Source organism: Sphaeramia orbicularis, chromosome 16 (genome assembly GCF_902148855.1).
Source record: "Sphaeramia orbicularis chromosome 16, fSphaOr1.1, whole genome shotgun sequence".
Taxonomy (NCBI): Eukaryota; Metazoa; Chordata; class Actinopteri; order Kurtiformes; family Apogonidae; genus Sphaeramia; species Sphaeramia orbicularis.
This window is the reverse complement of record NC_043972.1, coordinates 28777324-28804739: the sequence shown is the minus strand read 5'-3', so window position 1 is coordinate 28804739 and position 27416 is coordinate 28777324. Positions and strand designations below refer to the sequence as shown.

The following is a 27416-nucleotide window of genomic DNA, read 5'->3' as shown; positions in this document are numbered from 1 at the left end:
TCTCTGCTCTCACACTCTAGTGTGATGACATCACCCACTCTAACTCAGGAAATTTTGAGAATTTTCACTCAACCCAGGGGTTTTTGAAGACTCACCTATAGAAAACCGTAAACCCCATCTTCATACAAAGTACATTCGTGCAGAGAGGACAAAAATGCCTGCGTTTTAAAGTTTAAATGAAGTCTGTAGGTGAAAGTATGGCGAAGTAGTAGTGTCTGGAAAAAAGTGGACTTTTCTGGCAGATTTTTTCCTCTTCCCATTCATTTCTATGGGACCTTTTTCGCATGTTTTTTGCGAATAACTCTGCGAAAAATTCACGAATCTCTACGAAAAATACATAGCACGCTATTCCCGATGAAACCGCACGTTTTAATGTATAATTTGCAGGGGTCTTTCCAGCGGTTCGGGCCGCATTAACGGACAAAAATGTGTCCGGAAGATGAAAAATATTAATAAACGCGCGGAAGAACAATAGGTGCTCGTGGCTTCGCCACGAGCACCTCTCTCCCATTGCTTTGCAATGGGGGAGAGGTGCTCGTGTCGATGCCCGAGCCCCTAATAATAATAATAATAATAATAATAATAATAATAATAATAATAATAATAATAATAATAATATTCTTTTTACACAATAAGTAACCATCTAGTTTCCTCAACTCTCATAAAAAAACTGCCAAAATAATAATAATAATAATAATAATAATAATAATAATAATAATAATAATAATAATAATAATAATAATAATAATATTCTTTTTACACAATAAGTAACCATCTAGTTTCCTCAACTCTCATAAAAAAAACTGCTCTTAACCTTAAAAGGATTATTGATTTGACACTCATCATGATAAGTATGAACATTTAAATTATGTTAATATTTCAAATCAACAGGAATGGGGAATTCCTGCAAATTTTATTTGTGATGTGTCCCAGGTTTTTGTTCATACAGCGTATGTACATAAATCTGTATTTATGTCATCGGGTTATTGTTTATCTTAGTGGACTAAAAGGTTTCTACCCCAGTCACAAAATCACAGTGATTTATGTTTGTTGTATCAGAAATGGCAGTGGAGATAGTGAACCTGCACAGCTGTAGATAAGGAGATAAAAGCAGTGAGGTGCAGTAACATCTATGAACAAAATAGATATTCCACAGTACAAGGCTCTGCTGAATGAAGCTGGAAGTAAATTATTCTCCACATTGTTTTTTACCTTCATTTTGGTCAGACTATTATTGACTATGTTTTGCAGGTCAGCCACAAAATTCCCATAAGAGAAATCACAAATGCAAAGAGAAACTGGTAAGAATTAATAAGTAATCTATTAATTATTCATTTCAAAATTATAATCAAGTAGACAATTGTACATGTAGAAATTCATCTAGAGCTGAGCTCAATAAAATCTTGTGAGATTTATGCCATGTATTATTCATTAGAGAATTGTCATGTAAGCCAGACAATAGAGGCTTTGAACACTCACAAACACAGACGTACACACGCTCAAAAATACAATTATTGTGACTTTGATGCTAACTACCATCAAAGGTATTGTGGATCTGTGTGTCCTCACTGTTTTGCAGTCACAGTCCAAAACAATCCATCCACTGACGCTCCTACACACACTCCTACCTCCCTGTACAGTACAGACGTTGCACTGTAGCTGCAATTCACAGATTATTTTTATCTCTTTTTTCTGTCATCATTTGGTTGACAGAGGAAAGTAATTTAAATTAAAGGGGCATTGAGAATTCAGGTGGAATACAAGGCCATGGTATGCTGTCCTTCATAGGATGATAATGTGTGTCATATTTTCCACATCTGAAATGATAAGAAATTTAGTGTAATTGTGTCTAATGGAACCACAGCCTCATTTAATAGAATTTGTTCCAGCAATTCACATGGTCTAAGAGTGCATTTAGCACAGATACAAATATTACTTTTAAATCTGCTGTTGTGGTCAAAATCAGCAAAGGTTTTCTTCAATAACTGATAAATAAATAGATAAACTGATAAAGACCTTTCATTTTCACATGCTGCTATGTATTATATGGGTGCAGAATTAAAAGCTTGATTAATTAGCATTCTTTTTTTTATGTTAATCAATGTACAGTATGTGGTAAATAAGAGTACATGTTGTGGGCTCTGTGCTGGCTGCAGAAAAAGAAAAAAAAAAAATCAGGGATTTAAAGCAAACTGTTACACAATGAGCCTTAATCCACCCTCTTGAGAAGGACATAAGGGTGACAACAAACGTGTGATTTTATTTTAATGGTTAAAATAACAAGGAGATTATGTATGGTTTTCAATAGAGCAGGTTTTGGTGGATTCCAGTGAAGTTGTTTATAATATAGTAGCCTGTATCTTGAGTGTTGAGCTTTATAACCTTTGGCTTTTGAGACAACAGGAGAAAAGGGTATAGGGCTCCACCTAGAGGATATGCTGCTGAAGTACATTAAACTGGTGCCGAACCATTCAATGAGTAAATACATATTTTTAGGATCAATAGGGTGGTGTATCTATCTGTCAGACTGGACAAAGCATTGAAAACCGTTCTGTATAATAGTGTATTAATGACTGTAATCTAATAATTGCTGTACATTACCCTTTTAGGATATGTATGTCTGTAAAAGTTATTTAAGTGATATATTATTTTTATTATTTCACTCTCAGTTTGAACAAAGGAAGACCACATCAATCTTTATTTAGTATGTTTAATCAGTGATAGCACAAGAGGTTCATATGTTAAGTCATCCATTAAATAGTCTTTACAGTATAGTTTTATTTTACAAAGGATTATGAGCAATCAAACATTGCATTCACTAACGTTTATGTTCATAGCACATTGATTTTTAACAATACATGGCTGTCAGAGGGGAATAAATAATCATTACACTAGTAGTATCTTTACATCTTGTTTATGCACATTAAACATGAATACATATTTGAATTTTAACTCACATTGGTATTAGGATCTACAATGACAACATTTCAATTCTCTTTTTTATCTCTTCATCTAGCATACATCATTATCAGCACTGGAGATTGAGAAAGCCTGCAGCACAATCTCTGGTTTTGAATCAGTGGTAGAGAGATAAAAATGGAGAGAGGGGAGAAGAAAACAAAGGGATTAGAGCAGCTAAGGAAAAAAAGCAGGCAAAGACAGGGAGATTAGAGACAACCAGCAGCAGTTCAGGGCAGGATACGAAGAGAAAAAAAAAAAGACTGAGGAGAAAAAGGGAGCAGCTGAAATTGCAGAAAAAGAAGGAAGTATTTGTGATTGTAGTAGATTGAGTAAAGGGTGCAGGTAGAGAGAGAATAGAGGGACAAAGACCTGAAGGTTAGAGCAAAGTGTGACCTTTGATCTTTCAGCAAAGGATAGTGCAGATGAAAGGGCATGACGAGACAGAGGTAAAATTAGGTAGGTAGATTGAGGTATAATTTGATTTAAGTGCAAAGGATTAAGATTGATGTGCTCTTTAGCATGCCATTTCAGTAGACTTGACATTACTCTGATTGTTGGAAATGCTCTCCATAGAGACATCAGTGTGAGAGCGCCCACGTTTCTCATCCATGCCGTATGAGTGTGTCCGGCTACGCTGTGAATCGTTGGTGTGTGCGCGGCCCCGAGGGCCATCGAATGATGAGATGCTGGAACTTGAAGTAGTCCGTGACCGAAGTCTGGTCATACTGGCACTGGACACTGGAGAAACAAGGGAAAGAGGAACATATGTTTATTATTCTGCATTTCAATTGAATAGTTGTTATATTATATTCAAAAGGTGTTTCATATTGCTATCAAATATATTTCACACATGTTAAGTGACATTCTGCCAATTGTTATAGCACACTAATGACTTAAACTGGCTAAAATGATGGTGACTTACAGTATCCCATGCCCTGGATGAAGTATTTGAGGGCTTCAGTCACTTTGGCTGGCTGTGGATATAAAGAGACAAAAAGATGAGTAATTACAATAATTTCAGTGAGGATTTGAGATGCTAGTTTATCAGCGTCAGAACAGTAAATAAATATGTCATCTTACCTGATCCACCTGAGGAAGTCCTCCACAGTCTGCCATCTGGAAGAGTAAACAGAAAAGGTCAGGCGTAAGCTTCAGGCTAAGGTTAAATCTTTATCCTCCTGACACGTTAGTGCCCTTCAGTCTCTCACCTTGAGCAGTGTTGTTTTTGTGGGGTTGAGTTTAGAGTTGCAGTCAACCACCGGGTCCACAGCCGGAGAATTATCTCCCACAACCAGCAGAGTGGGGCACCTAGAAACAACAGACAGGCAGGTGAAATGGGCAGAGAGGCTGAGCTACATGATAAGGATCAAATAAAACAGGCTGTCTTAAGTGAGACACCAGAGGTCAGAGGTTTATTGTGCTGACTTTACTATTTGTGTTAATCTTTACTGCATCATTTCAACACTTCTTAAGTAGCCACCCAAAAACATTACATTTTAGCTAAGTAATTTGAATTAATTTATAACCTCACTGACTGGAAAATAGAGCCCATAAGATATACTAACTTGAGTGTCCGGGCATTGATGTTTCCTCCAGGAACAGGTCTTTCCACCTCCAAAGAAAGTCGGTTGTTGTAGGATCGGAAGAACTGACTCACGTTGGACTGATTCATTGTTGTTGTGATGTGGTGACGGTATGTAGCTATGAGGTCATGGTTGGTCTGGATCTCATCCTGAAAAATCAATTTGTAGATTTAGGTCATTTGTATTAAAAAGCATGTTTCAATTATTGCTGTAACAACCAGAAACCAGATGTGAGGTTTTAATAACTTGCCTTTCCAAACAAGTGTGTGATGACTGTGTCAGGGAGAGTTTGGGTCCATTCAGTGATCTGTTATAGAGACAAGATTTCAAATATATTAACCATATTCCATATTTTTTTACTTAGTTCAGAGGTACAATCATAAAACATGTGGTATTGAAAAAGGTACAACATCTCCATGGTAAAATGCATTGATGAACAATAACGCTTAACATGTATGACCTACTTTGTTTGCAACTGTATCCATTATTCCTTCTGCGTTGGGGTTGATGTTGATCAAAACCAGTCCATCCACCATGTCAGGATGATTCAGCTACACAGACACACACACACAAAAACAGCTTAATAATGTGATTAAATGTACATTTTCAATCTCAGATCTGATCATTGTCTATGCTCCTGCAGTTAGTACAGGATTACAAACTAGCCAGGTGATTAATGTGCATAACTTGAGCTCCCATAGTCGTGGCTGTGCAAACCAAATTGCATTGGGACAGTGGGAACAGGCAGAATGAACTCACTGCGAATTTGGCCAAGATGTAGGCGCCTGCTCCAACTCCCAGTCCAATCACACTATTCAACCTGCAAAGCACATAGTCAGAAGGTTAAACTGAGTTGATCACCGAGTGTGCATTGTGAATAAATATGAAGAAGATAGCTTAGACTTTAATAAGACAGCTAAAAACTGCTTTACTTAAGAGAGTTATAGTTATTAGCAAAAGCAGTATCAGTTCTGTTTTACCCGAAGTGTTTGAGGACAGAGGGCAGGGCTTCAGACAGCTGGTCCATGGTAGGGTAGATGTACCTGCAAGAGTCAAAAAACAAAAATTTCAACAGATATCGGGTGCAGGAAATTTCTTGAATAAATGATACATAATGGTCTAATTATAATATCAACAGTGTAAAAAAATAAGTTTACTGACTCAGAAGGGAGGGTCTTGGCTCCTTCATGTTGTCCTGGTGCTTCAACGTGACAAACAGGAAAATGCCTTATGATCTCCCTCATGTCTTCATGGTTAAACAGAGTCTCAAAGCAGGATTTATCTACAGAAATAAAGAAAAAGGACATAAATAACCTGGTACAGAAGTATTGGATTGCATGCTCACACTGAAGCTATACTGGGAGGATATATAATATGAGTCTTGATGCTTCTGAGAGGTTAAAAGACTCGACTTACGGTTTAGTCCCACATCATGGTAGGTCAGGATGACAGGCCTGTTTGTCTTTGGTGTCCCTGTCATGATGCAGTGGACTTTTCCATACTGAGTCTCTACGTGCTCCTCCTGAAACAGAAACAGACTAGTTCACATACTGAGACATTTCACACACAGCTGTCCCCTTCCTTGAACATCTCTAGTAAAAGACATTGCACACTGAAGACTGTCTGTTATCAGAGTCAGTGATTCTTAATATTTGTGCTGTGAAATTATCTCATGTTACCAATACTCTACCCAGTTAAGAGTCATAGAGCCATGCAGACAAAACCTCGTGTCACTGAAGTAAAAGCATTGAGCATAAAGATTGAATTAAGCTTTGACAGGATACTTACAGTGACTGCAGGCTCAAAGACAGAGTCACACTCATTATCCTCCAGGACCATGGCTGCTGATGCAAAGTACAGCAAAAGAGAAAAACGAGGTAATGAGGTAAGCTTCCTGTATTGAATATAGATCTTTTAAACTGTCTTTTAATTGTTGAAGCAAATTAGTTCATATGCCAAGATGTTGCCAGTCCTAGAGTAAACAATCTGAGAGGAGTGTATAGTCCCAGTGCTGTATGTATGTGATGGACCATTTGTTTGAGCTGGCTTATATACCCACCACTGATCTGTGACTAAGCCTTAACTCCAACCTGGTTCACTTGTAGCCAACTGGGATTCTCCTATTTTAATCTGACCTCAGTCTGGTGCGCTCTCACAGATGCAGAGCTAAACTTCTATAGGGATTAAAGCCAGACTATACATTGCATTATTTATTATGATGTTTTGATGCTTCTTTGAGAGGACATATATCACTGACAGATGTATTATACATGTAACTGTGTCAGAGTCACTTGAGTCGATCACATGATTTGCTCTAGAGTCATTTATTAAGATTCTTGTTCTTAAACTCAAGTAGAAGCACTGGCACCTCTGCATAAGCCTTGTTGTTTATGCAGAGAAAATATGACATTACATCAGGTAAGACTGAACAGGTAATTAGAAACAAAAGCTTGTTATATTATGCTCTGAGGGTTCAGGGGAATCACAACACCTTTAGCCAAGCCATGAGCAGGTCAGCTGCTTAATCTCAACACACCATCTGTCCATCTGCAGCAAAACATGATGCTCCCTGTAGTTCCGCTGACCTTGACCTTTCTTGCTAAGTTTGTAGAACTTCATAAGACATATCACCTTCAACACTTCATATTACGTGTAGATCTTACACGGCAGTACATCTAAGTTCTACAATTTAACCTGCAACTTTTACCTTTTATCGTTTTTATTTGTTTTATCCTGAACTACATGTAAAAAAAAAAATCTTAAAATGGAAACAAAAGTGTGTCAAGGAATCAGATTTTTTTTTCATAGCAATTAAAGTTTTACAAGAAATATAAAAAAAAATCTCTTCAGTGGACAGTGTGAGGTCATTTTTCTCAGATTTTAAAGTATCAGAGATACAAATGAGGTAACAGTAGTTATGAAGCACCTGTAAAACATTTAATTCATTATCATTGCACTTTGCATCAGATTAATATCTGAAATCACAATGTGCAGATGTTTTAAGAGCTACAAAAAGTGTGTGAAAGAGGGGGGGACTTGGTTTGTTAATTACCCCGCCTCCAAGGGGTATTGTTTTTGGTTTGGTTTGTTTGTTTGTTTGTTTGTTACCACTCTAGCAGCAAAACTGTCCGTTGAATTCATACCAAATTTGGTTTACAGATTGTCAGTGACCCAGAAAAGATCTCATTACATTTTGGGAAAAGTAAGTCAAAGTTTAACTTTTTTATGAATTTTTAAAATCATTTTTTCCCCCCATTTACTTACAATGGGCAACATTTTACGTGTCTGTAACAGCAAAACTATTAGGTTAAGTCATACCAAATTTGGTTCATAGATTGCCAGTGACCCAAAATGGATCTCATTATATTTTGGGAAAAGTAGGTTAAAGTTTTATTCATTCATTCATTCATTCATTTTCTGAACCTGTTTTATCCTCACTAGGGTCACGGGGGTCGCTTGGAGCCTATCCCAGCTACATAGGGGCGAAGGCAGGGTTAAAGTTTTAATTTTTTATTAATTTTTAAATCTTTTTTTCCCATTTACTTATAATGGGTGAAATTTCACATGTCTGTAGCACCAAAACTATTGGGTGAATTCATACCAGATTTGGTTTATAGATCGTCAGTGACCCAGAATGGATCTCATACCATTTTGGGAACAGTAGGTCAAAGTTTGAATGAATGAATGAATTTTTAAAATCTTCCCATTTAGTTATAATGGGTAAAATATGTGCGAGGGATGGGGTTTGTTGTACCTGGCACCACTTATTTTTAATTTTGTTAAATGATTTGGTCAGCATTTGTATTAAAGCAGCATGACCTATGGCAGTGGAGTTCATAGAGTTTTCACATCTACAAATAGCACTGTGAAAAGTACAAATACTCTTTAGTGGAGTGATGGTAGAAGGTTAAAGATTCTTTTTTTCTTCTTTTTTTTTTTTTTTTACTTGTCTTGTCCAACATCATAACAGCAGAATGGTAGTGTGGCTGCCTTTTGGTGCTGAACAATTGTTCAGAAGGTTAAAGATTTAAACATTGGCTGCAAATATGACAATGTGCTATTTTACTAATGCTCTTATAAGTTGTATCTTCTTATGTTAGGAAACTCAATCCTCAACACTCCGAGTGTCTGCAAATGAGAGTTTACCTTTTTACAATTAGTTTCATCCTGTCTGAGACTGATCAGTTACTATATGGAGCCCAGACAGCAGCAGGTGTATGACACAGCAGACAGTAACAGCTGGCTGAACGGAAACAAAACAGACTGTGTGATGGGACCACCTTCTGTAAGACATAATGCCACCACTGCTTTGACGACACACAGTTAGTGGAGCGCTGTGTGTGCAGCCGGTTTAATCCATTTAGAGATGGCTGAAGACCAGAGGGCGGCAGATGGGTCTTACTCAGCCTCACGTCAGTCTGAAGCCATTTTAACATCATACTAACCCTGACTAAGCTTTGGCCTGGTAGCCTATTTCACCACTGACTACATTTGCATATTTTAGTGGAGTGTATTGTGAGGATAATGCAATTCAGCCTGTGTGCACTGTGTCTAATTTACAAGATTCAACTCCATGTCTACCAATTTACATCTTGTTTTCTTGTATATAATTCATCCTGCAAAGTCTGTCACTGTTTGGGTAACCTCATATTTAAGAGACTGTGTTTATTATGTCAATATTGCACTCATTAAATCTGAAACACCCAGAAGAATAACAGTTTAATTAACACATCCATCAGTGTTTTCTTGCTTCTACATGTTTGTTTTCATACTCATTATGTCTGCAATTAGAAACTAGATCAGGTATTTTATAAAATCCAATTTAGGGGGAGTCAGAAGGTGGTGCCAGTTTATTTGTTTCATGTTATATTCACATTCACTTTCTTATTTCTCTCCACAAATATTTAGGCTGACCTATCTCAGATAGTGAATGTGTGAGGGCCATAACATCCAGGTTAAAGAAGAGTTTCCTTCCTGAAATCATACGACTCTTGAACTGTGTGCACAAATGAGTTATTTAACACTGCTACCCAGTCTACTGCTGAGAACTGATATGTTCTTTTTGCTGACTTATGCTGCTGGGCATGTGCAGTCTCTTACACAATTTATTTCATTTTATCTGTACCTTTTTTTGTTATTCATCATGAGTGTTTTTTTTGTTTGTTTTTTTTTAATGAATTTTTGCCTTCTAAATTCTTTTTTTTTCATCATTTATTGTTCTTATCTTGGTATTACATGGCAGATTGCATGTGGGTATGTAATCAGTACCACAACTAAAAACACTTACTGTATCGTAAAATATACCAAATAAACACAACCAGTTAAAAGATGTGTATCTTCTGTTGTGTTTATTAAGCTGATGGTCATAAAGTACTTCTGATTCTGTAATTTGTTTAGATGTAATCACCATTTATCTCTTAATGGGATTTTGTTCACACCACAAAACACTTGTTTGACTGAACAGATGCATTGTGGTCTAATATTCAGTGTAATAGATGTTTTTTCCTGTGGTGTCCACTAGATGGAGTTTTAGGCTGACTTTCTGGATGGTGTATGTGGACTGGCTGCTTAGAAGGTTGTATATTTTTTCACCTCTTTCAACTCTAAAATATGCAACTTCACCATTCTTATAAACTATTTCTGTCAGGAAATAAATTACTAAATAATGGTGCAACTAAATTAATGTAACATTTTGATTAAGGATGATTTTTTTTGTCAGCTCTGTACCTAAAAAAAAACAACCTGTACCTTGGAAATTTAAGCTTTGGGTTTAGTTATACATAAACAGAATAATACTAAAGGGAAACTTTAGTCTTGTGTGTGCAAAGTTTTATTCTGAAATACAACTGTTGGCAAATGAATGCAGAAATCTCAGTGACTGTTGGATGTTTTGATATATTATACCCTCTTACATTTCTACCTGTGCACGTATCACTATGATCATACTGTTAGTCAGTGAGAATCTCAGTTCACTGTAACCAAAGGCTGCACCATGGCATACATCCAACATTTTATTCGCTTTCTTTCCTCAGCCGGTGATGGTGGCTTCTTCTCTTCAGGGCACCAGGCTCACATAAATATACTAGTAAAGTGGTATTGTCATGCTGACAACCGGTTGTCATGGTAACTCCTCAGTCTGCAGGTGAGTCCTGCTGTCCAACTCTCAGCTTTCAAAACACTCTATTTATACACACAGCAGCTGCTGCTGCTTGCTACATGCTTGACTGTGCGGGTATGTGTGTTTGTGTTTTTGTTGTATGAATGTGTGTGTCTATGTGAGCGGGACATTTCTTGGGACCCCACAGTGGTTTGTGAATGTGTGTATGTGTGTTTATGTATACATGTTTTTGAATGCATGTACATGTTTGTGTACAAAACCACATGACCACCATTAGTATCATATAACATGCAGATTCCATGATACAGCGTGTAGTGTTGTTGTCTTTAGACACTATGAGTGAAGAGAAAAAAATAGAACATGTATAGACACTGTGCTGCTGTTCAAGTTTAAAAGTTTAAGAATGGGAAAGTAAAACAGAGATCTAATAAATCAGCAGTTCTGTGTCTTTTCCCTATGACCTTTTAAAACAAATATGTGTGACTCATCTTCACCATATCAGGGCAGTATGTCTGTGGGTTAAGACCAGGTCAACTGAAGACAAATTTTTTTCCAGTCTGTTATTATTATAAGCATTTTAGTGACCTGAAAAGATACTTTCCAATAATTGAATAGTGGAAAAAAGCAAAGACAAGAGGAACATTTAATCTGTCTCTTATTATAGTAAGTAGCACTGTAAGACATTTCAGATTTATGTAAGACATTTCAGAACATCAGTAACCACTTTGATGTCTAATACTTCTTACACTGTTTCTAATCTAAATGTTTACAACTGTACACATGAAGAAAAAAAACTTGGTATGTGAGCAAACAAGCCACTACTTGAACTGCACCAAGATGTACTTGTAAAATATTAGCACGTCTCAAAACAGGAAGCCCCTTAAAGATCACCTGACCCCTCCCTGACTGTGAATTTTTGGAGCATGTCAGCAATGCACAGTAAATATGGCCCTGCTGATTGGTTGCTCTTTGGAAATGATTAACATGCATTAAAGTGCATGAAACAGGAAATGCTTCTTAGCTGCATGGGAAAGTCTGTGCTTCCTTTTCATATCCAGTTTCTTCTTAGTTGCTCAGGGAATTACATAGTATTTCACACCACTGAATGAGTGGTGTGCCTAAGGGACAGAATTACAAACTACTCCAGCGGAGGGGACTTGGTGTAATTGTATATATCAGCATGGTAAATCAGTGTAGATGATAAGCTTCTCAGCACTGCCACCTCTGCTATTCATTAGAACTGTATGATATAGATGTCAGTTGTTATGAGGTAGATTTATGGAAGCATAATCACATTTCTGTGGCTAAACACAGACTACTGACATGGAAGTGCTACCAATACTTTTAAAAAGCATTAAGTGATAATTATAACTCAGTATGGCTGAAAGGTACATCATTAGGGGCCAATCTGTTTTATATAGAGGCTATGTTGGCATCCTTCAGACGTAAATCCAATGGGGTGAGATGAGAAGCTACTGAGCCAGATTAGAGCTCCTCAATACCAATGATAGGAGGTTTAAATAGCCCCAATCATTGCATAATGCTAAGAATAGCTTACCGAGAACAATCTAGCAAACAACAGAAACATGACTTTAAGTAAGGTATATCACAAATAATTAAACAACAAACACTCTCAGTTTCATTTATTCTTCTGTTATTTATTCTTCGTGCTTTGATGAGTGTGGGAAAGCGGCCACAGCCTTTAAGTGTCCTTTAGGTGCCTCAAAAGCACAAGACTGCCAGCTGAGGGTTGACCCTATGTGGTGTCAGCTCACATTTCCAGAAACCATTGCAGCAAACACATTTAAGCCTGTACGCTACAGTTTGTAGCATCAAAACAGATGGTCACCCTGGGGCTGAGTGTTCATAAAAAGGTGGTTTAGTGGAATAGTTATGACAACTGTATATTAGTGCAATTTATTAGTAACAGAAAGGTATTCACAAGTAATTCAAATACATTCCTGTGACTTGGCTGTGAGAATTTTTTTTTAAAAAAGCAACTACACAATTGTACAGTGTTAGACAGTACTTTATTAATTATGGCAAACATAGATGAGGGTTTGGTAGTACGAAACAAAACCAAAAAAAGAAAAATCACACATTAAGGCAGCGAGATTAAACATTCAACATTTAATGCTATTACCTGCTAATCAATCATGGGGTTACGTTTATCCAGTAAAGAGGTATTTTTTCAAACTCTATGTGTGGGTGAACAGTCATTTTAACCTCTACTCAGAGTGATTGATAGTGAGGTGAGGCCCAGCCCTGCTTTAAAAGGTCTCAGCCTTCAGTATGACTGTCTTGTGACTCTCTGGACCCACATACACCCATAACCCTGTAAACAAATCTGATAAAGCAGACAAGTTAAAAATGTACCCCTCAAATTTCAAAATAAATATCCGTTTGACCCTTTCAGAGGACAGTTTGTGAGCTCTATTATATATAATATTCATGGCTTTATTTTTAGCTCAGAATACGCATACTGATAATAAAAGAGTGGATGTTGAAAAACAAACATGCTCAACACTATTGTCACTTAAGGAGAAAGTTAATTCCATGAACTGGGACTCAGTAGTCAAAGGTTTGACCAATCTGTCTGGGAGCTCAAAGGACTGTCTATTTTTAGACGGTTCAGGGGAGGGAAAGGGGGAGGAAGGGAGGGGAGGAAAATAAGAGAAGGTCCAGACAGAGATGTCACAGCAGAAAATGTTTCCAGGAGTAAATTATTCATTTAACAATAATTTTAGTTGTTTTCATAAGGTAAAGTCCCAGCTGTGAAAATATTTGTTTTGCATTGCTTTAATGTTACAGCCCCAGCTTTAAGTTACTGACTTACTTACCAACTTCCTTGGCTGAACCTTGTAATCATCATCCTATAGCAGCGTCGCGAAGAGGGGAGGAGAAGTGAACAGCGCTTCTTCTTTACTCACTAAGTGCCTGCAGGGAGAGGGGAGGGAGAAAGGAGTAGAGTGGGATGAAAAGGAGGGGGGAGCGAGGCTCTTCTCCTCTCCTCTCCTCTCCTCTCCTCTCTCTAAGAGCATTAACTGTAGAGTGTTCTGCTGGTGACAGGGCTGTCAGGGTCAGATGGCTGCTCAGCCTGATTAGACCAGCTCACAGCAGATCCTCAGCCCAGCACACTGCACAGCTACAGAAAGGTAGAGCGACAAACTGGCACATACAGCACACGGCTGCTACTACTGAGCAGACCAGCTCAGGACAGGGAGGACACAGAGACGTTGACAGCTCAGTATTTGAGTGTTACACTGGGTCGGAGCTACAGGTTGTTACAGACAGGGTTCACTTTGTGCGGGTGAGATTGGCTCTGTCTCTCACTTGCAGATATATAAGCTTCTTGTTGCAGACTGAAACCACAAGCAAGTGGACTTTACTTTGGCAAAGAGACAGAAGAACTGATCTTAAGTCTGTATTTGGAGATGACATTGAAGAGCTAAGCGGTAAGGACAAACATTCAAGAGATCCTATATTGATGATTGTTGTTTTAGATATACATTCTATAATTTAATAGTATTTGGGAAAGATTTCTGATTTGCTGCCATATTGTTGTCTTGGTAATGTATCATCAAGTTCTGTAACCTCTGTAAATGAGAACATTTACTTAATATAAATGATAAACACTATGGATGAATTTCTGTAGATGTTAACTCCCATGGTAGTAATGCCAGAAGTAGTAATCAGGCTAATCACAGACCTCACTGTACTTGGGTGAGAGTAGGACAACACACGTCTACTCGAGCAGGAATAGCACTGGAGTCAGATTTTTCCACAAAAATCTGATGTGTCATAGAATTAGTCGCTATATAGATACAGCTATAAATACAGCTGCAGGTATTCTGTGTCTACAGGGGTTTACTATAACAGGCAGTCAGCTGGTTGCATGTCAGTACTCAAACTGTTGTAGAGGCTGCTGCTTCTGCAGGACTTTGGTGTAACTGCCAGTCAGTGATTTGTGGATTTCCCACTTCAGCAGCCAAGCTGTCCACTGAGGTAAGGGGGAAGACTATTTAGGTTCAAAAAAGTCCAATTTAGGCATTTAGCACAAATTTTCTCTGAGTGACTTAAGATTGCTACAAACGGAGTTACAGAAACTTATATAATTTGTAGAAGGCAGCATGGGCGGCTACTTTTAACCTGCTTTGTTGTTTCCGTTAACCAACAGGCTTATTGTGTTTTATCCAGCCTTACACTGTAGGTCCTCCAAATATTTGGCAACCTAACGCAGCATTAAAATATTACTGAGATCCATTTTTAACCCTCTTTGGGTCCTGACCCAGCCTTTGACAGGAAACCAGCCAGGCAGCCAGTCGACCAACTGTGGAAGCACCTATTTTTACAAACTAAACTACTCTAAGGTAACGGGCAAGATCGGCTTTACAGTCTTAATTGGAATTACTGCTACCATCTAGCTATTTTCCAGATGCTCCAGAATATTCTCCAGTGTTAGAATAAATCACTCTGCTTAAGATGCTTACCTAAATGCCTAAATTGTGTTTGTGAATAGATAGTATGTTGAATGTTTAGTTCAATGTCTGCTTCTCAGTTTGCATGTTTCTGCTGTTTTGTGTGGTGATACTTGTATTCATACATAATAGATTTTAGTCTGTGCTCCTCAGTTGATGTTTATTTTTGTAAAACTTGCTAAATTTAAAAGGACAAGCCAGAAAATGGCTGAGCCCTGTCCTGATTAGTGTCAACAGAGGATAAATTCCTAATTACAGACAGTCAACAACCTGAAATAGACTATGCTCCTCTCAAAGATGTAGTGAGTAAGACGGCATGAGGACCGTTAGTGTATGTGTGTACTGTTAGAGTGGAGGTGAAGAGGTGACCACAGATTACCCAGATTACCCATGAGCTTTCCCTGGTTATTTGTCTGAGTTTGTTGTTGAGCGTTTTGACACGTGAGTACGAGGAGTGTACCTTTGACAACCTTCCTTCATGGTTTCCTCAGACCTCTATCCTCTAACGTAATTCTGAAACAAAAACAGTCAAATACATGTACTCATTTTTACTTTGAAAAAATATCAATCAGCAGTTATTTTACCAGGACTGTAACACTTTAGAATCTAAACACATTTGATTTTCTGATCTAAATAGTTCAGAAATACACTAGACTAAAATAAATGTATACACATCTAATAAACACAAGCCTCCAAAACTAAGAGATGTGGGACACTGCTTTTGAGAATTTGACTCTTTATCTACTCCTCAGACTAAATTCAATACAGCCCATATGTGCACAGTAATCTAATAGACTTCTCCATATTCTGTGAGGCATAGATTAGATTTTGTAGCTCTTACTACCTCTGTATCTCTCACCCAATGTCCCTGCACCTCCCAAAATGCAATTTTATATTAAACTTATCTTATATTGTTTGTAGGGCTGATATTTTCAGTGCATGACTGACAAAAACTATGATGTTTTCAGTATATTATAGTACAAAATCATTGTTATAGTCAGCGCCAGTGATTCTCATAGAAATGAAAACAAGAGGATCTTGGAACTGAACAAGCATAATAGAGAATTCTATCTGTTTTTAATCCTGTTAAAGAATTAACAGGATTGTAAACATGATAAAAATAGCATGTAATAAAAAATAACATCTTATATAAATAGTGCATGTCAGGAGCAGGAAGCATTTACATTCTATAGACTAATGAAAACTGTGACACTATCAAAGTATTCAGTCAGAAATGAAAATGGCAGAATTGAATATGTTAACTAAATTATCAACAAAAATATACTTAAAATATTAAAAGTAAAAGAAAGTGTCCACTGTGACAATTTGTTTATTGTAGAAGGACTGTAGTTGTGAAGTTGTACTTTGATAATACCGATACAGATTAACTTCATTGATCCCCATGGGGAATTCAATTTTCATCAGCTCAAGATAGATAGATAGACAGACAGACAGACAGACAGATAGATAGATAGATAGATAGACAGATAGATAGATAGATAGATAGATAGATAGATAGATAGATAGATAGATAGATAGATAGATAGATAGATAGATAGATAGATAGATAGATAGATAGATAGATAGATAGATAGATAGATAGATAGATAGATATGAGTTTGCAGAAATGCCCACGTGATAGACTATTTCATGATACTTCAGGTGCCAGCCACATATTACAAATGGAAAAATTTGGTGTGTTTTTGTCTCTTTGAGCGTTGAATGTTACGTAATAGACGCGCAACACAGACTATTACGCATTTTATGTTCCCTCTCCAAATGCTTAAACGCTTTTTGTTCAGAATAAAGTTATAAATAAGTCATAGATGGACAGACATGTTTGATTGTTCATTGTGGTGTTGTCACTTTTGCTGACAGGATGAAATTATCCATTCAACTTGTTTCTCCTCAAATGTGGGTCTATATAGATCTACAGTGCATAGTTTGACAAGAATAGTGGTGAAACACATCAACTCAGATTGTTTATTGTTCAGATTCAGCTCTTATGTGATTGTATTATTATTTTGTATTCACAGACAATATCCGTTTTGCCTTTTCAGACCATTTGGAATCATCTCTAATGGTAGTTTCTATAGCACAGGGGTGTCAAACTCATTTTAGTTCAGGGGCCACATTCAACCCAATATAATCTCAAGTGGGCCGGACCAGTAAAATAATACCAGTGAAAAAAGTAAAATTACATTATGATAATGCGTACATCTACAACTTTTCCTTAAAAATCTGAATAACGTGAACAACTTGAAATGTCTTAAGAAAAACAAGTGCTGTTTTAACAATATTCTACCTCAGTTTATCATTTACACATCAACTTACATTACAATTACAAATATACAAAACATTTAGTAACAGGTGTAATATTGATAAAATTGCATTTACTTTTCTCAAGACATTTCGCATTGTTCATATTAGTTCAGGTTATTCACATTTTTTGTAAAAGGATAGTTTGTTTAAAATGTAAACGTTTTCATGTAATTTTACTTTTTTACACTACAACAAAGATAAAATCTGCAGTTGTCATTATTTATAGGTTATTATGATAGTATTTTTCTGGTCTTACCTAACTGAGATCTAACTGGTCTATATGTGTCTGTATGTGGAACCTGAAATAAAATGATTTTGACACCATTGATTGTAAACCCTTTCATGCATTAATTATGAGAACCTTAATCAAGATATTTTTCCTGAGTGATTTTATTCCTCTTTAGGCATGAAAAAAAAGGAAAATTTTTATGAGCCTATTTTTCATGGAGTTGCAAAATGTCCACTCAGCTGAAGAAGCAAAGAAACATGTATTTACTGATATACTGCATTAAAACTATGAAATAAAAACCATTTTTAATGCTGCTAATCTAATGTTTTTTCACATTTTAACATACCTGCATGGAGATAATTTGCAAAAAAAACAAACAACCTTTTTGTTTAACCCTTTCATGCATATTGGTCACTACAGTGGACAGCTATTCTATAGCTGTTCTCTTGTATATTCATAGATTTTGTTGTTCTTTACGTTGTTGTTGTTTTTTTTTTTGTTTTTTTTTACACATATCTTTATTAAAGTTTTAAGACACTACATATCTGTTCTGACATGAATTGGTAACATTATGTAGATCTCTCCTGAGCATAAACCCCCAGAATCACAAGCCCTCCCCATAGTTTTCATACAATTTATCACTAAATTCATGTTACTGTGCATCAAAAATTAAGCGTGTGTTGTCAAGCTGAGTGGACATTTTTGCAACTTAATGAAAAATAGGTTCATAAGAATTTTTTTTTTCATTATTATTTTTTTATGTTTTTTATTTTATTTTATTTTATTTTTTTAAATTTATTTTTCAGAATAATTTTTTCAATCGCATTGTTTTTTTCATGCCTAAAGAGGAATAAAAACACTCAGGAAAAAAATTTGATTAAGGTTCTCATAATTCATGCATGAAATGGTTAAAAAACAAAATAGTTAATCACAGTCTAATAACAATTAGTTTTTTTCTTTTTTCTTTTTTTTTTTTTACACTCAAACATGTTTCTGCAGATCAGGTTTGTCTAGATCAGCAAATTTACAGTAACGGTGTGAATTACAGTGTATGGGATGATGCATAAGCATATCCCCTGTGTTGGCTGATATGGAACTAAAACAACAAAATCCATAAATATATAAGAGAACAGCTTTAAACAGCTGTCCACTGTAGTGACCACTATGCATGAAAGGGTTAATTACTATCTTCAGTGTAATTTTTGCATTTCACAAATTCATCCTTTTTTGGACCCTTTGGCGGGCCGGATTTGGCCCCCGGGCCACATGTTTGGCACCTGTGCTATAGCATACAGCATTACTTTTGAAAACTTTTCTAAACAATCAAGGTCTGCTCAGTTTTCGATGTGTTAAATAGGTTAGGATGCTATTTTTTTCCCTTCCCACAAAAATCATGTCTGCAGCTCTTTTTAGAACACCTGTGAGTAAAATCAATGCGTAAAAACCCGTTGTTCTGTGTGTCTTTTCTTTTTGCAGAACTGGTGGTTGATGGAGTTTGTGAGGCGGAGTGGTGATTACTGTCACGCCCAACACATGTAAATGTCTCCTGGGATGAAGCTGCATCATGCACTCCTGGGGGTCTGAGCCCTGAAGATTAATCCCTGCCCTTTGACCCAGGCAGCTCATGGGGTAAGACGCGGAGACCGGCCCCTGGAAGTTTACTGGAGAGAGAAGGCACTAGACAGAGAGCTGCTGAAAGACACACTGAACAAACTAAGAGGTCAAACCAAAGACACTAACTCACACAGAGCGGACTCACTCTAGCCTCTTGGACTATATAGGATACAGGCAACTGATGGGGTAAACTGTTTTCAAAACTACATAACTGGAAATATCTAAAACGGGCTGCAAACAGACTCTGGACAAGAAGTTTCATTTTAGACTCACCTGGAAATCTGCAAGACTGAGCAACAGCTGCTACACCTGAAACCAAAGGTAAGAGGGGGAGGGTCATGGATCTACAGTAAATATGGGGTTAGAAATGATGGTTTCTGGTTTTTGCATGTGGCTGGTGTAGAAGAAAGTCTGGTCTTTATTATAAGGGGAGGGATGTAATAAAGTAGAAATACTTAGTTACTGTGATTAAGTATGTATACCTGAATATTTATCTTTGCAACATTAAAACTGATCTAACATGGTCAAGTGAAAGTCTATCTATCTATCTATCTATCTATCTATCTATCTATCTATCTATCTATCTATCTATCTATCTATCTATCTATCTATCTATCTATCTATCTATCTATCTATCTATCTATCTAATTCTCATTAAATCTAACTATTATTTCTGATGAAATATCTTGAAATATACTCAGCAGGACTAAATGATCACAGTTTTTGCAGTGCGCTTTCAGTACATCTCAGAGTCTGTAAAACAAGTTGAATCTGTGCTTCTACTTTCCTTCCTCAAGTACTTTTCTAAAGAATGTGTGTACAGTGGTAGATCAGGGCTTACAGGCAGACTGAAGGTCTACAAGAAGACAAGGTGATAGAATGCTAAGCAGGAGCAGGAGATGAGCCTCTTCACTGTGGGCGGGGGTGCAGATAGGAGTAGAGGTGCCAAAGACTTGATCATGTTGTATGACAAAAGAATTCTTCACCAAGGAGTGGTTGAAAAACAGTTAGGAGCCCGGATTGTTCTTTTGTGTCAGTTCTGAAACCCCACAAGCATAGACATTAACATGGCAGAACAAATGATCCCTTTTGGGAATTAACTGGTTGTTTTTTTTTTTTCCATCTCCTTAAATTTGTTGCCTTTCACTTCCAAGCACATGATTGTGAGGATTGTAATTTCATTCTAAACATAAGTTTCACTAAAACAGTGGGTGTGCGCAGTATGTGAAACATCCATTGGTTATCAAAAGGAATATAGCATCTTCAAATACTTTCATTATCAAGCTTAAAGTGTGAGAGCAACACTAATCGAAACTTTAAATGGCACTTCCATTGCCAATAAAAAGGTTTCTACATTTATGTTTTATTTTAACACTACAAGGACAGTGTTGTTGTGTTTTTATTTACAGAATATTTACAGAATTATGTCTGAAACTTAATTTCTCTTTAATTTTCTGTTTATAGGTTGAGTTATTCTGTGTGATTATGTGAGGTTATGTGGGATTCATCAAACTTTATGTACTAATATTGATGAAGTTGATGTTTGGGCAATACAAATGCACTTAGAATGCACAATAGAATAGAGTATCTATATTGTTATTGTAACAAATACAACAAAATTAAAAGTGTCATCCAATCTTTGCGTCATTTCTAAAACCTACAGCTCAAGTCAACTCAACTTTTTTACATGAAGCACTTTAAAAACACATTTGGTATTAGATCTTGACCCTACTCTTAGTTACCCACTTGACAGACACCCAACAGAATCCTAATTTTAAAAGGCCTTGGTGATGTGTTAATGAAGACTATTAGAGAGTGAAAATGGTTACTGTTAATTTATCCATGTACGTAAAAGTTGTGAATGGTCCTGGAAATCACATCCCCTCTCCTGTAGAATCATGCAAAAGTCCTGAAAACAGGAGAAGGGGGAAAGATACCAATCAGTGTTAACACCCCCTCACATTCTCATCTAATCATGCAAATTAAGAGAAAACAACTAGGGATGTGTGTGGGCTTTTTACTTATCTGAATGCATTCACTGTTGAACTCGGCTGTTTACACCATTAGCTTATAAGAAATGTCACTATGTAATGCATTTAACGATTGTGAGGAGTTTGATTAAATGCTAAAAATTCATCAGAAACTGGAGCTACTGCAATAAAGCACTTTCCTGTTATTTTTTTTTCTGTCAAAGTTAGATTCCTTTTTGCTCATGACTAACCACTCACTGTTAATATGTAAAGGTCAAGGTTCATTCTGGGATGTCAAAGCTCACACTACCCACCATGAACCGCCCAGCTCCAGTGGAACTCTGCCACAAGAACATGAGGTTCCTGATCACACACAACCCCACAGACAGTACCCTCAGCTCCTTTATAGAGGTAGGAAATGTGTGTTGTAGGGCAGACTAGGCAGCACATGTTATTCCTGTGTTTGTCTCTGCTGTACAGTCAGTTTTCAGATTGTATTTGTTTCATGTGTGCACTTTTATTGTCAGTTTCTTGTTTACATCAGTATAGAGGGGAATGATGGGGATAATGAAAGGTTATTACTGCTTAACCCATAAAGAGCCAAACATCCACCGCTGACCAAAAGCATCCACTGACCTAAACTATCTAATACTTGTTGATCCACTAATCCTATCAATACAAGTAAATAATTGGTGTAAAATACAGTTTGCCATCTTTTCATGGTTATCAGATATGACCCATTTGGACGTTCAGAGGCTCCGTTGAGAACACGGAAACACTGTCATCTTCAACATTGATTCGCCATTAAAACCCATGGAGTTTGATAAATGACAGTGGATGGAGACACTTGATTTATGTTTTTTTTTAATTTTCATTTTATTTATTTATTTAGACAGGGACAATGCACAATATACATTAACCTTAAAAAGAAGAGATGTAGTGTGCCAGGTTCTAACACTAGTGCTAATTTTCACCTGTTGTCCCAGGGCAGGCTGACAATATCATTAAAAAAGAAACAGACATTAATTAAAACTAAAACATTAAAAAACAGTAAAAAAAAAAAAAAAAGCATATTTATAACTCCATCTGTATATCATTAAAAAAAACAGATATTAATAAAAACTAAAACATTAAAAAACAGTAAAAAATGCATATTTATAATTCCATCTATATAAAATATTCATTCACATCCAACCATTCACTCTTATGTCCCACTGCAGTCTGTCACACACACTCTAAACATGTTTACACCACAATACATTATGTCTATAGGTTTGGTTTGACAGTAGCTGTTCAGTTAATTGTATATTTTGTTGGAAAAATCACTTTTTCTTCAGTTTTCTCTGTTTTGATATAGCAACCTTTGAATTTTACTCCAAGCTTTAATGAGCATCTACATAACCAGCGAATTAAATATAAGAAAATACATGATTTTCACTGAAAAAAATGCAAAATACAGAGGATAATATTATAATAAATGGTGATAAATTGCTTACTAAAGGTAAAAAATAGAGACTGGGTCTTTATGGGTTAAAAAGTGGATGTGTTGGTTTTGTGTGCAGATGATGAAGTACAATTCTTTTGTAAAAACCTATGCACTGATGAAACAGCCTAAAGCAACTCACTTAAATAGTGACTTTAAATAAGTAGTTTTTGTGAATATCATGTCTCATCTCCTCCAGGACCTGAAGCGATTTGGAGCCACCACAGTCGTTCGAGTTTGTGATGTCACATATGACAAAACACCCCTGGAGAAAGATGGCATCACTGTGGTGGTGAGTATACAACAAACCTCAAATGTGGCCCTTTTAGTAACACAACAGTGAACGGCTTTGTTTCTCTTTCAGGATTGGCCATTCGATGATGGAGCTCCACCTCCTAGTAAACTGGTTGAAGATTGGTTGAGTTTGCTGAAGAAGAAGTTTCAGGAGGATCCAGGATGTTGTGTTGCTGTTCACTGTGTAGCCGGTCTGGGACGGTGAGAACAAACAGACATATGCACACCTTTGACAGTTATCTTAACTGAATCTAACAGCAAATAGAAAGAAGAATGAATGGATTAATCAAACATATTCTCTAGTTTTGTGTTGCGCATAAAGCACATATTTTATAACAATACAGTCGGGGAAAAAATGATTAGACCATCAAAAGTCATCAGAAACAATGGTTATGCAATCAAGTACTAACTCCTGTGTGGATCATGTGACTAAAACAAACAGAAAAGAAAACATGGAATGCCTTAAAGCACTGTTTTTGTCAGTGCAACGCTATAGATATTGATGTTAGACCTGAAGTTATTTTAGTTATTATCAAGAAAACCATGGAAAATGGCTAGATATCAGCTGTTAAATTAAACTCTTATGAGCTGTTTTTGTTGTTATCATTATATTTGTCCAAACAAATGTACCTTTAGTTGTACCAGGCAGTGAAATGAACAAGAAACTGAGGAAAACAAGGGTGGTCTAATAATTTTTTTCCGCGACTGTGTATGTCAGAAAATCATTCTCATATGTTTTGGAAAATTCATGGAATTCATTTTTCAGGGATGCACACCTCATCTTTATGCTACAGAATAGATCAGAATAAAATGCTGTGGAATTCTGAACACATAAGTTAATGATTGGTTTGTAAAGTTGAACATGTGGATGAAGGATGGATGGATGGAGCAGTAAAATAATGAATTCTAAGGTGAGATTTTGTCCTTTATCTTGATGCAAAAATCAACTTTAAATCTACATTTTGAGGTTGATATTAAAAAAAAGTTTACATGAATAAAAATGTTATTAGTTACCTGTTTTTACACCTGACTTGCATGCTTTAGTTTTTTTTTTATTTTTTATTTTTTTTTATTAATAATAATTTTTTAAAATTTTAATTATTTATTTATTTTTGGTTAAGAGTTTCACAAAACAAATCAATAAGCCTGCATACTTGATATTTAGACAAGGACACTGTGGATAAAATCAGGTTTTCCCTTATTTATACTTATTATTTGACCATCAACACTCAACATCTTTGGCCCTACTGTATATTTACCAACCTCAAAAGTAGCTTATTTTAAGTTTTGGGGGTGAAAATGGAAATAACTACCAGTTATAGAATTCATTCATGTGCTTAAAGGTTCTGAATGGTTTGAATGACATTTATCATTGGTGTTTGAAAAGTGAAGGAAAAACTTGTCTGTAAAAACTCATGGGAACCCTGAAGATAAACAGTGCTCTATGTCATGAACACAGGAAAACTCAAACAACCATAACATGCCAATTTATAAAATTAAAACGAAAGATAAAAACATTGTATTTAATGTAATCCTACTACCTAAAACTTTTTTGAGAACACAGTATTGTTGTTTGTGTTCATACAGGGCACCTGTGCTGGTTGCTTTGGCTCTGATAGAGAGTGGAATGAAGTATGAAGATGCTATTCAACTCATCCGACAGTAAGTCCATTAACATGCTGTTTGTCTGCTTAGATAAATGTTATTCTTCCAAATGTGTAATATTAAAAACTAGATCTTGAATGAATCCTCCAATCCTATAACTTTTTTGTGGTGTCGTCCAAATTAACTTTCTCTTCATTTAAACTTTCCTGAGTACTTTTCATCATTAATTAAAATATTATCCTCTGCATTTTGCATTTTGCAGTGAAAAATCAGGTGTTTTCCTATGTTTAATTTACTGATCATGTAGACATTCATAAAAGCTCAGAGTAAATTCAAAAGTTATCATATCAAAACAGAAAAAATGTAGAAACTGTGAGTTTTTCAGCAAAAAGTATCAATAACTGAACATAAAAACAAGTGCCCACAAGTGATGCCATTTGTGAGACTACATGGGTTTTAGTGAGGGATCAGTGTGGCAGAACATGGCAGTGTTTCCATATTCACTACAGAGCCTCTAAATGTCCAAATTGGTCATACATGATGACAGCGAAAAGCTAGGAAACTGCATTTTACCTGAATAGTTAAATGTATTGTTAGGATCAGTGATGTGAAAATTCTTAAACATTTTATATCAGTAGATACTTTTAGTCTCTGGCTGCTATGTAGGTCTTTGACAGTTAACTTAAAATTACCCAGCCTATGCATATTACATACACAAGGCGCCACCCAGTGGTAAAACAGCCCATGTACAGCAGTATCTGTAGGACTTGCACAGTAAGGATTACATTCCGAAATGACTGGAAAATATAATAAAATACCAATGTATATGCACAAAACTGAGCTGAAAGATCATTTTGAAGTGTAATACCACTAATATTCACCCAAAAAATTCTTCCGTGTGTTTCAGGAAGCGCCGTGGAGCCATCAACAGCAAACAGCTGACATATCTGGAGAAATATCGATCCAAGCAGAGACTGCGTTTCAAGGACTCACATACACACAAGAACAAGTGTTGCACCATGTGAATACAAACACACACAAAAGATAATGCTCTCAGGAATCTGTCTGCACAAGCCTTGTGTCACTGTCACACACTCTAAAGTATATAAATACATGAGATTTTAGTAGACCATTTGTACCCAGGAATTTTAACATGTGTTTACATTTGTGTCATGGTTTCAAATTCCTCTTCTTCTTTGTTCAGGAGGATTTTATTGGCGTGTTCATTTTCTAATATAGTTACATTCAGAGAACAAAGATGGGAAAAATGTGTGAGAAGAAATCAGTAAATAATGTAAATGTTTTTATGCTGATTTTTTTTTGAGGAAAATCTGCTTTTAAGTTCATTTTAGTGAGAGACACAAGATCTGGTGAGGGTGTTAGAGTGATAATATAAGGAGAATAAACCTCCTTTTCGTAAACCTCAATGCATGGTGTGTGCCCACAAAAAAAAGAGAAATTTGTGGTAAGGTTTTCTCAACGTCAAACTGTATGGAATATTTTGTGTACATTTTTGATCTGTTTGAGCTTTACTATAATCAAGGCATTATTTCCTATGTGCTTTAGATGAAGGGGAATGGACTTCTGTTTGTGGTTGTTGTTATTTACTCTGTAGCAGTTAAATATCAAAAACTGAAGAAGGTGAAACATCTTTAACACCTGAAAGTCCATGTATCTCTGAGCACGTAGGAAAACCATGACTCAGATTATAATTTTTTTTCTTTTGAATGTGTTTTGCTACAACAAACGGGAAATGATGAGACCCATATTCTTCACCGAAACACAGTAGAATGTTGCAGGTTGAAAACCAGCTTCCAAGATGCTAGATCAACCTAGATGAAGCTTTAACCAACATTTATGTTGTTTTACTGGTCACTTCACTGCGCTGAAGTTTTGTGTTTACATATCAGTGTGTGCATTAATGGATGCTCTGTTTACTGTTATCAAACAACATGGATTTCTTAGCAGGAGCTAAATCCAAGCCAGATTTTAACTGTTTGCTATTATGAATTATAAAAAAGGAGAATTGTAGTAAATCCACAGGAGCAACACAAAACTAAAATGTAAAGTAGTTGTAAATATATTAAAACAAACAGTATTAGGCAGTGTGAACTACTTGCAAAAATTTAAAATCAAAATTTAATAATTGCAGGTTTTCCACATTTCTTTGGTCAGACAGGATTTTGCATTAAATGAGCAGTAAACAACTCTGATGAGCTAATTTTTCCACTAGTGGCCACACAGATGGAAATAGCTGATATACAGTCTAGCAAAAATATGTGATTTAACTGCTTTGTTGTGCATCTGTTAGACTAGAACATATCCTTTTTCTTTTAAATTGGATATTTGATGTCAGTTTGTATTGTTCTGGATGATGCATATAAACAACTGCTGACACGTTTTCTTTCTTTTCACTGAAATCCACTGACAATAGAGCATGTACTTTGTATTAGTTTGCTGCTTTTGATTGACTCCTCATGACAATTTTTCATCATCAATAATAAAGAAACCTTGAGCTCATTCCTGAAGAATAATTTGTGACGACGAGGAACTTGAGAGAAGACACTGTCGATAAAAAATGACAATCGATAAACCTGACTGCTTTTTAACTGAATCTAATTGGATGCAGTATCCTTTACTTGTTCATACGATGTGTGTGTGTTTGTTTGAATAAGGGAGTGTGTGTTTTATAGCCTTAGCTATTGCTACTCATTTGGACTGGCTGACACTTTTTTAATAAAAAAAAAAAAAAAACCTAT

The 27416-nt window shown here is 36.1% G+C and overlaps 2 protein-coding genes and 1 long non-coding RNA gene across 8 annotated transcripts; 1 reads left to right on the top strand and 2 right to left on the bottom strand.

Moving 5' to 3' along the window:
* Positions 1-2696: 2696 nt before the first annotated feature.
* LOC115436103 (protein NDRG1-A-like) lies at positions 2697-6582 on the bottom strand. The gene is made up of 12 exons (XM_030158838.1): positions 6333-6582; positions 5961-6066; positions 5706-5826; positions 5525-5587; positions 5304-5364; positions 5009-5095; positions 4795-4851; positions 4527-4693; positions 4170-4269; positions 4042-4077; positions 3884-3935; positions 2697-3699 (listed from the first exon to the last, which is right to left on the bottom strand). The coding sequence occupies exons 1-12, from the start codon at positions 6381-6383 to the stop codon at positions 3476-3478; spliced, it is 1125 nt and encodes a 374-aa protein (XP_030014698.1). The 5' UTR covers positions 6384-6582; the 3' UTR covers positions 2697-3475.
* Positions 6583-13621: 7039 nt separating this feature from the next.
* On the top strand, positions 13622-27198 carry LOC115436104 (protein tyrosine phosphatase type IVA 3). Of its 6 annotated transcripts, XM_030158843.1 has the most exons (7): positions 13775-14117; positions 19168-19626; positions 21549-21686; positions 22958-23050; positions 23123-23253; positions 24640-24714; positions 25565-27198. In XM_030158843.1, the coding sequence occupies exons 3-7, from the start codon at positions 21567-21569 to the stop codon at positions 25680-25682; spliced, it is 537 nt and encodes a 178-aa protein (XP_030014703.1). In that variant the 5' UTR covers positions 13775-14117; positions 19168-19626; positions 21549-21566; the 3' UTR covers positions 25683-27198. The 6 variants fall into 6 exon arrangements, with proteins under 6 accessions (XP_030014700.1, XP_030014699.1, XP_030014702.1 ...); XM_030158840.1 differs by lacking the exons at positions 21549-21686; positions 22958-23050; positions 23123-23253; positions 24640-24714; positions 25565-27198 and adding exons at positions 14648-14667; positions 14955-15032 and having other exon boundaries at positions 13622-14117; positions 19168-19400; XM_030158839.1 differs by lacking the exons at positions 21549-21686; positions 22958-23050; positions 23123-23253; positions 24640-24714; positions 25565-27198 and adding exons at positions 14600-14667; positions 14955-15032 and having other exon boundaries at positions 13622-14117; positions 19168-19400.
* Positions 17091-19101, bottom strand: LOC115436106 (uncharacterized). Its single transcript, XR_003937777.1, has 3 exons — positions 18985-19101; positions 17719-17722; positions 17091-17230 (listed from the first exon to the last, which is right to left on the bottom strand). It is a non-coding gene; the product is annotated as an uncharacterized LOC115436106 (long non-coding RNA).
* Positions 27199-27416: the final 218 nt, after the last annotated feature.